The 10,351-nt window shown below is 48.4% G+C and overlaps 4 protein-coding genes and 1 pseudogene across 4 annotated transcripts in view; 4 read left to right on the top strand and 1 right to left on the bottom strand.

Annotated features, from left to right (window-relative positions):
• Positions 1–47: 47 nt before the first annotated feature.
• CNG00330 lies at positions 48–2,400 on the bottom strand (annotated as a pseudogene).
• On the top strand, positions 223–1,888 carry CNG00340 (kynurenine 3-monooxygenase, putative). Its single transcript, XM_571770.2, has 2 exons — positions 223–844; positions 896–1,888. The coding sequence occupies exons 1-2, from the start codon at positions 373–375 to the stop codon at positions 1,687–1,689; spliced, it is 1,266 nt and encodes a 421-aa protein (XP_571770.1). The 5' UTR covers positions 223–372; the 3' UTR covers positions 1,690–1,888.
• Positions 2,401–2,723: 323 nt separating the features above from the next.
• On the top strand, positions 2,724–5,903 carry CNG00320 (Acyl-coenzyme A oxidase I, putative). The gene is made up of 17 exons (XM_024657486.1): positions 2,724–2,745; positions 2,798–2,893; positions 2,957–3,100; positions 3,179–3,278; positions 3,337–3,619; positions 3,671–3,738; positions 3,788–3,885; positions 3,941–4,021; positions 4,070–4,180; positions 4,237–4,338; positions 4,387–4,449; positions 4,503–4,576; positions 4,625–4,669; positions 4,721–4,788; positions 4,839–5,219; positions 5,272–5,352; positions 5,416–5,903. Exons 1-17 carry the CDS (start codon positions 2,743–2,745, stop codon positions 5,706–5,708), a joined length of 2,091 nt encoding a protein of 696 aa, XP_024513170.1. The 5' UTR covers positions 2,724–2,742; the 3' UTR covers positions 5,709–5,903.
• A 565-nt stretch (positions 5,904–6,468) lies between these two features.
• On the top strand, positions 6,469–9,678 carry CNG00310 (alfa-L-rhamnosidase, putative). Its single transcript, XM_024657485.1, has 7 exons — positions 6,469–7,734; positions 7,782–7,942; positions 7,992–8,087; positions 8,150–8,461; positions 8,515–8,966; positions 9,017–9,495; positions 9,560–9,678. The coding sequence occupies exons 1-6, from the start codon at positions 6,587–6,589 to the stop codon at positions 9,449–9,451; spliced, it is 2,604 nt and encodes an 867-aa protein (XP_024513169.1). The 5' UTR covers positions 6,469–6,586; the 3' UTR covers positions 9,452–9,495; positions 9,560–9,678.
• Positions 9,679–9,692: 14 nt separating this feature from the next.
• Positions 9,693–10,351, top strand: part of CNG00305 (hypothetical protein) — a 1,336-nt gene continuing 677 nt past the window's right edge. Inside the window, exons 1-2 of the mRNA XM_024658594.1 lie at positions 9,693–10,065; positions 10,128–10,351. The exon at positions 10,128–10,351 is cut by the window's right edge and continues 24 nt beyond it. Of these exons, the coding sequence (XP_024514519.1) occupies positions 9,989–10,065; positions 10,128–10,351 (301 nt within the window). The 5' untranslated portion in view covers positions 9,693–9,988. The remainder of the gene's footprint in view (positions 10,066–10,127) is intronic.

Raw genomic sequence — 10,351 nt, 5'->3', positions numbered from 1 at the left:
CCCCCCCCCCCCCCCCCCACCTACATCTAGCAAATGTATGGGAATACGTATCTTGGCCTGCTTGTCGAGACCCACGCAAGATGTCGTCGTCCTACGTTTTATCATGTTCGCAAGGTTGAAGCAAGAGGAGATAATATTTTTAAGGTTAATAATCCATAGGTACAAGAAGAAGGCACGGCGTAATCGATTGCGTTATTCTCCCCTTCCCCCTGCCATTTATTTTCTACTTGCCCCTTTCGGGGGAGCGAGATGGGAACCGATCTTTACCTCGGCCATGTGGCCGCCCTTGCAAGTGTTTATATAGCTGAGAGGATGCTCGTCTCTTTTACATCCTCTCGCTTCAACCATTTAACATTATTTTAACCTTGCACGATGGCCCAGGAACGATCCAAGATACCTTCTCACGTCCTCATCCTAGGTGGCGGTCTTGCGGGCACTTGCTTCGCCCTCGCCCTCTCCAAATCCGGTATCCGGTCAACCATCTTTGAGCTCCGTTCTGATCCGGGCGACATTGGCGGCGCCCTGATGCTGGCTCCCAACGCTCTTCGCGTCCTTGACAAGCTTGTAGGCGTCTACGAAGAGATCAAGGACAATGGTTTCAGCTTTGAGAAACTGAACTTTTATTCAGAGGACGGGATGAAGCTCGGTGGATTCGCCCAGGGTGATCAAGAGAGATGGGGATACAAGGCGCTCCGAATTAAGAGGCCTATCTTGCACAAAAAGCTTTTGGAGGCGTGTGCGGCAAGCGATAAGATTGACTTCAAATACGGGATGATCTGGAAGAGCATCGACGAGAGTGAGACGGGAGTAATGATCCATTTCGAAGATGGTACTCGAACATCAGGTAAGTACACATCCAAACCGTGTTATAGACCCATTTCCTAACGTTTCCCAGGTGACATCCTAGTCGGCTGTGACGGTATTCACTCTCGCCTCCGAAACTATCTTCTCCCTGACCCCCCTACGCCTACGTACGCCGGCCTCGCAGGCATTGGCGGCGAAGTCTCTCGCTCTTCACTGGACATCCCTCCCTACATGACCCTCCCCGCATTTATTTACACCCGTCCCGGCATGGTCATGCTTGTTCCCTGCGACTTTTCTGGCGAAAGCATCGGCTGGGCCGCCCAAAAGTCTGTACCGGATAGGACTAGGTCTGGATGGAGAGAGTATGAAGAAAGCGGCGACGCTATCAAAGGGATCAAAGAGGACTATAAGGATGTTCAGAACGAGACCCTCCAGAGCTTGTTAAAGGTTGCTAGCGAGGAAGCTGGACAAGCAAGAGTTTGGGCCCCGTACCAAATCCCTCGTCTCCCGACTTGGCATTCGAAGAGAATCTGTTTGATAGGTGATGCGGCACATGCCATCCCACCTTCAGGCGGTCAAGGTGCAGCCCAAGCTTTCGAAGACGGCGGTCTCCTATCTATGTTTCTCTCCAATGAAGAAGCGGTCGGGAAGGGTTATGAGAAATTGTTTGAGCAGTTCGAGAAGAAGAGGAAGAAGAGGTTTGAGATCGTCGAATCGCTCACCAAGGCGAGTGGGAGTTCGAGGCAGGAAGGGATGACGGGCTTGGAATGGTTTATCAAGAAGTGGGGAATGTGGGCGTATCTCCTCACGAAGGGTGGTTACATGAAAGACGATGCGTTGATGAGCTACGATGTGACCAAGGAGAGTGTAGTTGTACCCAGTTAATGTTTTTGGTGAGTTTCGTTCTACGCCATTGTCGGATATGTCTGTTTGTCAGTTTCACACCTTTTCTGGTAAATGAACAATATTAACTTGATGGTCCCTTTAAGCAGATTTTGATGTATCTGCGCATGTATATGATGCCTCGTCATGCTCTGCATTATGTGTGGGGGAAGATAATAAAGTATAGGTGATAGAAAGGGAAACATACTTCTGGGCAATTGAGCGCTATTTTTGACCACTTATGTTTTATTTACCAGCTCCTGTCCCCGGTAAGAGAGAGATTAGCTAGGGGTCGAGGCTTTAAAATGAGCTGCTTTGACGTTGTTGAATAAGCAACCGGCTTTCCCTGGTAGAAGAATATTAGCCTGTGTGATGTTGTGGAAAAACTGAAGGGTAACTTTGCTTGGTAATAGCGGCCGTGAACTCCTCGTGGGAAATAAGATGGAAGAGATATGGAAGAAGGGACACATACAGTTTCCGGATCGTAGGTGTGATACGGCTGGGAAAATGAATGGTCTTGATAGGCGGATTGTTGAATTTCAGAGGACCGGATTTCGCAATGCGAAGAGCTTTTTCACGCACGCCGGGTCCTTCGCAAACTTCGGCACTTTACCCTCCTCCATAAGGAAGTGTAAAACTTGGCAACTTTCCCTTCGACTTCGTCAAACTGACCCGGCAGTAAAAATTCAGGATACTGCGTGGTTTCGTTTATTGGTAGACATCTTATAATTAATGATAATGAAGCAGACTGCCAGTGCTGCTGCTACTCCTCCCTTCAACGCGTCGAGCCTTATTAGGGACACAGAGGTTTTGTGTTACGTAAGACACTTTTCCGGCTAAAGCGCTGTGGTAGATTGCCGGGTGATCGTCAGAGCTCTCCTAGACTCGAAAAGATCTTAAAGATGGCAAACAAATCCCTTTTTGATTCTGTTTATCTTTCATCATAATATACACCATAAGATGGCATTCCCAAGACCAAAACCTACCACTGTAAGCTACCGAAATTTGTTTTCGAGAGTCACTGACATGTCTCTTGGCCAGGTCGAGACGCTCGCCATGGTATGTTCTCATTGCGTCACGTTCGTCCTTGCCATCATCTAACCTAACATAGGAGCGGGCCAATCCTCCATTCAACGTACGGAAGCTTTCAATCAAGATGCATGGATCCGAAAAAGCCTTGGTCTTGAAGGAAAGATTCATGGCTGAGGTAAGTCGACGTCACTTTCCGTCTTTCGGCCAACGACAACGGGCTGATGTACCTTACGCCAAGATTGCAAGACATCCTGCTTTTAAGCTCTCCGATATTCATGACCTTAGCAAGGATGAACTTCGAGAACGTACTATGGAGAAGTTCGCCTCCATGGTATACTTTGTGACGAACGAGAGTCTTGAAGTCTTCAATCTAAGAATGCAGGTAGGCCCTTTAGGCTAGTGTCGTAGCGGGACTAGGCGAATTTTATTTTGCAATTATGATGGCTGACATTACTTGTAGCTAATTGGGATTGCGGACCCCTCATTTTGGACTAGGTTTGGTGTTGCGTACGGCCTATTCTTGGGCGCTCTTCGAAGCGGTGCTACGCCCAACCAGCTTAGTGCGTCTCTGGTCGCCATCACTTCTTTCAGAACTTGCTGACTCTCTTGATTTGCTAGGCTACTGGATCGATCGCGGTGTACTAGGGCTCAACGGCGTCATCGGCTGCTTTGCCATGACCGAGCTCGCACATGGTTCCAACGTCGCCGGCCTCGAAACCACCGCCACATTCGACCGCGAGACCGATGAATTCATCATCCACACTCCTCATCTTGGAGCGACCAAATGGTGGATCGGTGGCGCCGCTAGTACGGCCACACATGCTGCTGTGTTTGCGCAGATGATCGTGGATGGAAAGAAGTATGGCGTGAAGACTTTTGTAACTCAACTGAGAGATACCAAGTAAGTTGGTTTCTTCGGTGATGGTAAATTGACGCTGATGAGAATGTGTAGGACTTTCCAATTGCTGCCGGGCATCACTATCGGTGATATTGGAAAGAAGATGGGCAGAGACGGTATCGGTAAGCTCGAATCCTGATCTGTGACGGTATACAAGCTAATCTGTCACAGACAACGGTTACATCCAGTTCACTTACGTCCGTGTTCCGCGAGCACACATGCTCATGAAACACACTCAAGTGTCAAGGGACGGTGTCGTCACTGAGCCTGTATGTTTTCTCTCTATATTTCTAACCTCATTTGCTGATACCATCCATTCCATAGGCTCTTGCCCAATTGACATATGGTGCTCTCCTTGGCGGACGAACGTCTATGGTGACTGATTCAAGCAACTCTGCAAAAAAAGTATGTCTTCCGTCATCTCGACGTAATCCGTTTTAACCCATCTTTTAGGCTCTAACGATTGCTGTCCGTTACGCCGCTGTTCGCCGACAGTTCGCGACTGGCAAAAACCAACTCGAGACTCAGATCTTGGATTACCCCATCCATCAACGACGCTTAATGGCATGTCCCTTTTGACCTTTGCATACACGTACTGTAGTGCTGACCAAACGGTACAGCCCCTTCTAGCCCAAGCTATCGCCATTGGGTTCACTGGATTGAAATTGACAAAGATGTATGAGGACATGACCCAATCTTTGGACACGATGGATCCCTCTGATGTATATCCGTCCTATTCCAATCAAGAATGGTAGCTGACAATCTCAAAGCCGAATTTGAACGAGATTCTCGACAAGCTCAAGGAGACTCACGCTACTTCTGCTGGCCTCAAGGTATGTTCGTAGAGAATGACAATATTTGGATCGAAAGCTGACATCACGTCAAGGCGTTCTGTACTTGGGCCTGTCTAGATACCATAGACAAGTGCAGACAGTCCTGCGGTGGTCATGGGTACTCAGCGTAAGCTATTTCGTTCCTCTCCGTCTCGACGTGATTGATCATATTTAGTTACTCAAACTTCCCTACCATGTACGCTGACTTCGCTGTTCAATGGTGAATTAAAACTCTACTCACTCCCAGTATCCGCATGCTAACAGGATGTAGTACTTGGGAAGGTGACAACACTATCTTGAGCTTGCAGGCCGGCCGTTCACTCGTAGGGGCTTGGGGAGGTAAGTTATGTTGAATACCCCCAGTGATCATCCATCTAACCTCATCAAAGCCGCCATCAAAGGCAAACACCTTGTCTCTGGAGTTGCGTACCTCAATGACCGATCCATCCTCACCGCCAAATCCGATTCGTCCCTCACCCTCTCCGACATTAAACGCGCCTGGAACTGCGTTGCAGCGAACGTTATCAAAAAAGCTGCTGAGGAGTACGTCTCCTACCTCAAGGCTGGCAAATCCAAGGAAGTCGCTATGGAGATGTGCTCTCAGTCAAGGTTTATCGCTGCAAAGGTGCATACCGTGGGGTATATTTTTACAATGTTCAAGGAGGCTGTGGAAGATATGGAGGAAAGTGCTGAGACGGAAATCTTGAGGACGGTGGCAAAGTTGTATGGTCTTTGGCAGATTGAAGAGCAACAGGGCTACTTCCTGAAATGTATGTGTTTTATTCACTGCTTCAAGCGGAGCTGCACTAACATGCTTGGTAGACGGCTACTTCACAGCTGAACAGATGGACAAGGTCCAGACGAGCGTTGACGGCCTCTGTGCTGAGGTCCGCACTATAGCAGGTGAGCGTTGCTCAAGACCTTCATACCCAAATATATACTTGCTAAACAGGTTGCCCTGTACAGTTCCACTCGTCGATGCTTTTGCCCTTAGCGACCACATCCTCAACTCACCCCTGGGCAAATATGACGGTTCGGTCTACGAATCTTACTTTTCGCAAGTACAAGCGGCCAACCCTCTGCCCAAGGAACACCCGTACTTCACACGACTCATCAAGCCGCTCTTGGAGAGACAGAATGCAGAGATGGAGGACCCCGAGCAGGCAATGGGATTGGATGATGAGTTGAAGGAGATTGAAGAGGAGAGAAGGGAGGCGGCGAAGGGGAAGGAGGGCAAAGTAAGGAAAGAAGATTATTGAGCTAAGAAAGAAGAAAGAAGCGAAATTGTTGAAGTAATGACGATTTTCCTGCTATGCCCTACTCTGGTCTGTACAATTAGATCATAGATCTGTACCATTGCTTGTCTACGTATGTACACGGAGTCTTCCGCCATTCTTATTGTATCTTTTGCCTATCCGTCGATGTCGACGAAGGCCGGTACAAGTAAGGTCTGTTGTCACGCTATGTGATTTATTCACAACTTCTACCGAAAGCACATTCTAAAACACTGAACGCGTTTGATGGTTTTAACACTCCCCGAAGCTTGCGCAACAACATATGCAAATGAAGAGGGGCAGATTAGTCATCCACGAATAATCATCTGCCTGGTACTTATTTCAGTAACGGTAAGGGTACCGAGAAGTTAGGAAGAGGATCGCATGAATTGAACCGTACTACTATTTGACTAAGACACCTCCTGATACAGACGTACAACAGCGAAGGTGGATTCTTCCCAGCAGCTGAAATCGAATGCGATGAAGCGAAGTTCGGAGATGCCCGTCCTCACTATACTGAAGAAGAAAAGTACCCACTGTTTTTGGACAACTGGGGAAGCAGGGATGGAAGGACCTCGTGACGGTATGCTGTGTAAATAATTGGGTAGCAATTGTCCTCCTTCGAATATCTGAGTGTATCCTCAAGGAGCAACTGTGAAGAAACGAAAGGAATGAAAAACACACGAGAACGGTAAGAACATGAACCGATGATGGTCTTCTCCGCAAGCTTCTTTTCCCGAAGCACCGAGTCCAAACATCCACCCGACATTCGCAAGTGTTCACCTTGAGAACGTTTTACATGGTCATGGCTTATAAATCAAAGCGGTTCCGAGTCATGAGCTGGCCACCTATCCACTCACAACATGTCGGTGACCATCGTCAGCTTACAAGCTGAACGTCACGAATCCGGCTTCGGTATCGCCCATCCTACTCCTCGCCTGACATGGCGATTCGGTTCGACAACGCTCAAAGACTGGAAACAAGCTTCTTACGAGCTTATCATCACCCATCCTGGGAATCATCAGGCCGAGCACTACATTGTCAAGTCTGAGCAGTCCGTCCTCGTTTCTTGGCCGTCGAAATCTATTCAATCGAGAGAGATCGTGGAGGTCAAAGTTCGTTCAACAGGTACCGATGGGTCGACAACAAACTGGGCTGGGATCACACTCGAAGCTGCTCTGCTTGACCGAGGAGAGTGGAAAGCTAAATTTATCTCCGGTCCTCCTCAAGAGGTTGACGCCCCCAAACCGCCTTTCCGTTTACGCAAGACCTTTGTTCTCAAGTCTGCTCCTATTCAAGCTCGACTCTATGCGTCTGCTCTCGGAGTGTACGAATGCGAGATCAACGGGAAGAGGGTAGGCGACCAGATTCTGGCCCCCGGGTGGACATCGTACAAGTACCATCTCCGTTATCAGATATACGATATCACCTCCCTCCTCCAGCAAGGCGAGAATACGATCACCGCGTACGTCGGAGAAGGATGGTACGCTACCCGTCTTGGTAGACCTGGGAAACGCAATAATTGGGGCAGTCGCTTGGGATTCTTGGGACAGCTCGAAACAGATGGTGAGGCTGAAGTGGTGACGGATGAGACGTGGGAATGCGTCGATGGGCCTATCAAGAACTCCGAGATTTATAACGGCGAGGTGTACGATTTGACATACGACGAGTCCAAGGCGAAGATCTCCCCTGTCGAAGTCCTCTCCTTCCCGGAAGCCCAACTCATCGCTTCCGATGCTCCACCAATTAGGCGAGTCAAGGAAGTCAAAGCCGTGGAACTTATCACGACACCTTCCGGCAAATCCATTCTCGATTTCGGACAGAACCTTGTAGGATTCTTGAGGATTGAGACGGATCTGAAAGGGAAGGAGCTATTATTGAGGCATGCAGAGGTATTGGAGGATGGGGAGCTTGGAACAAGGCCGTTGAGAACGGCGGAGCCGAATGATAAGATTATTCTGGGTGGGAAGACGAAAGGATGGGAACCCAAGTTCACTTTCCACGGCTTCAGGTGGGTGCATAATGTGTTTGGATTTCCGCGCTCTAACAATATGTTAGGTACGTTGAGATAGAGGGCATCAGACCAACCCTCGAGGACTTTACCGCCATTGTCATTTTCTCCGATATGCGTCGTACAGGGACATTCACATCGAGTCATGACATGGTCAATAGATTGCACGAGAATGTTGTATGGGGAATGATGTCCAACTTCGTCTCTGGTAACTCGGATTGTCATTCGTTGAGATTTGATCGCTGATGGATTTGCAGTCCCGACTGATTGTCCGCAGAGGGACGAACGATTAGGATGGACGGGGGATATTCAGGTATTCGCACCGACTGCAAATTACCTCTTTGACACTTCAGGTAGGTTTCATTTTTGCCTTATCTCTTATCCCACATTTATGAAAATAACTAGATCCCACTAGGGTTCCTTGAAGGTTGGCTCCAAGACGTGGCTGCCGAACAGATTGAATGGAAAGGCGTGCCGCCTACCGTCGTACCCTATGTTCCTCCCAACAAATTCAACGACCAATACCCCAAACCCCAATCCATCTGGGCTGATGTGGTAGCTATCGCCCCTTGGGATTTGTACAACACCTTTGGTGATGAAAGGATTATGGAGAAGCAATGGGGTAGCATGCGCATGTGGCTGGATGAGGGTGTGCCGAGAGGCAAGGATGGGCTTTGGTCAGAGATAGCCCCTCAGTATGGTGACTGGTTGGACCCGAATGCTCCTCGCAAGTGCTACTTCTTTGGGGATATGATCAACCAAGCTGACTTTTGTGATCAGCTCAATATCCTGCGCATGGGCGTACAGATACACACTTTGTGGCCAATGCCTACCTTGTCCACGTCACGTCCCTCGTTGCGAAAATCGGTAAACTGCTGAAGAAGGATCCCGAGGTAGTGAAGAAGTACGAAGATGATGCCACCCGATTGCATAAGCTTTTCCTTGAAGAATATACAACATCCACGGGGCGAGTCGTTTCGGATACCCAGACAGCTCTTGCTCTTGTTCTCAAGTTCAATTTGCTCAAAGCAGAACAGATTCCGCGAGCCCGGGAGAGGCTTGAGTTTCTGACAAGGTGGGCTTACTTCAAGGTATCAACGGGCTTTGCGGGGACGCCCATTTTGTTACCTGTCTTAGCCGATAATGGGCTAGAGCATATTGCGTACAGAATGTTGCAAGAAAAAGATAATCCTTCGTGGCTGTACTCTGTGGGTATGGGTGCAACTACTATTGTAAGCATCTTTTTTGTCGCAACACAGTCAAATTGCTAATGCGTCAGTAGTGGGAGAGATGGGATTCGATGCTCCCCAACGGTCGAATCAATCCTGGTCAAATGACTTCGTTCAACCACTACGCCCTTGGCGCTGTCGCTAAATTCATGCATACCTACATTGGTGGTCTCTCCCCTTCTTCTCCAGGTTGGAAGTCTGCCCTCATCAAGCCCTTGCCCGGCGGCACGATCACCTCTGCTCAAACATCCTTCGACTCGCCTTATGGACCTTACGTGTGTAAGTGGAAGATTGAGGGGGATACAATGTTGGTTGATACGGAAGTACCGCCCAACGGAAGCGCGAGGGTTGTTTTGAACGGGATTGATGAGGTTATTGGGAGCGGGAAAAAGAGGTTCAAGGTGCCGTATGAAAAAGACAAGAGATGGCCACCCAAGGGTATCCGAGGGCCGCAAAGTGTGTTCATGCCTGATGAGTTTGTGCCCTAGACGGAATTTTCAGTTTGCAATTGTGTTCTGGACAATGAAAGGTTGTTAGTGATTACAGTTCTTATACACTATACAGATAGAATTCTAATCGTCGTCTTTCTTACACAGCCAGATACTTGCCAGACTTGTTTACGTACGCGTAGCCTCTGTTTCGTCGACAATAATGATGAAACCGTAGCCAAACTAATCATCCACCGACGTATCAGGTTCCTGCGAGCCAATTAATAACCCATGGATGCAATGCATCCCGGTTCGGTCAACGGGGCAGGAACGCCATCATGGCTTAAATTAACATCTTATCCATCAAACCCCGTTCGACCATCAAAATCATTCAACCCGAAACTGCATCAATTTTCCTGTAGCCCATTGTTCTTTCTTATGACCAGGAATCACCAGTCACCTCTGGAATGACTCTTATCAGGATGAATTTGAAAGATTTGTTGTTAGACGACCGGACTGATTACTATTGTGACCCATTTCGCTTTGTGTGCTCAACTCCCTAACATATTCATTCGGCAACTCACGACTAGGTAGGCAATGTTCAGATGGGACGACTGTCTCGAGGGGCATATGCTCCTTGGATTCATATTCTCATCACTCTCTTTCGTTTGCCTGTACGTCTTACCCCCCCGTATAATACATTTCCAACTGAACAGACTTCTCATACAACGATAAGGCTCTTGACAACGTTCTCTGCACCCCTCATCAAAACCATATATTTCCTTTCTATCTCATATTCTTTAAATTCGGACTTGAGCGCCAAATTCGGTACGTTTGGCTACTGTGTCACTCAAGAAGGAGGGCAAGGGGGAGGAGGAAGCGGGTGTTCCAGTGCGAAAGTCGGATATACACAGCCTGCAAGTGTGGGCGACGGGGACGAGTTGATCGAATGGTTGATCA

The sequence above is a fragment of the Cryptococcus neoformans genome, assembly GCF_000091045.1.
Source record: "Cryptococcus neoformans var. neoformans JEC21 chromosome 7 sequence".
Lineage (NCBI taxonomy): Eukaryota > Fungi > Basidiomycota > Tremellomycetes > Tremellales > Cryptococcaceae > Cryptococcus > Cryptococcus deneoformans.
Note: the sequence above shows the minus strand (reverse complement) of the source record. Positions and strands in the feature narration are given on the sequence as shown.

What these genes read in the sequence shown, in the direction of transcription:
- CNG00340 (XM_571770.2), top strand. Translation starts at nt 373, where the DNA reads ATGGCCCAGGAACGATCCAAGATACCTTCTCACGTCCTCATCCTAGGT. An exon ending in AGATGGTACTCGAACATCAG is followed by an intron (nt 845 to 895) that starts GTAAGTACACAT and finishes AACGTTTCCCAG; the next exon opens with GTGACATCCTAGTCGGCTGT.
- CNG00320 (XM_024657486.1), top strand. An exon ending in GGTGGTCATGGGTACTCAGC is followed by an intron (nt 4,577 to 4,624) that starts GTAAGCTATTTC and finishes GATCATATTTAG; the next exon opens with TTACTCAAACTTCCCTACCA. An exon ending in ACAGGGCTACTTCCTGAAAT is followed by an intron (nt 5,220 to 5,271) that starts GTATGTGTTTTA and finishes CATGCTTGGTAG; the next exon opens with ACGGCTACTTCACAGCTGAA.
- CNG00310 (XM_024657485.1), top strand. Translation starts at nt 6,587, where the DNA reads ATGTCGGTGACCATCGTCAGCTTACAAGCTGAACGTCACGAATCCGGC. An exon ending in TTCACTTTCCACGGCTTCAG is followed by an intron (nt 7,735 to 7,781) that starts GTGGGTGCATAA and finishes ACAATATGTTAG; the next exon opens with GTACGTTGAGATAGAGGGCA. An exon ending in TTACCTCTTTGACACTTCAG is followed by an intron (nt 8,088 to 8,149) that starts GTAGGTTTCATT and finishes AGATCCCACTAG; the next exon opens with GGTTCCTTGAAGGTTGGCTC.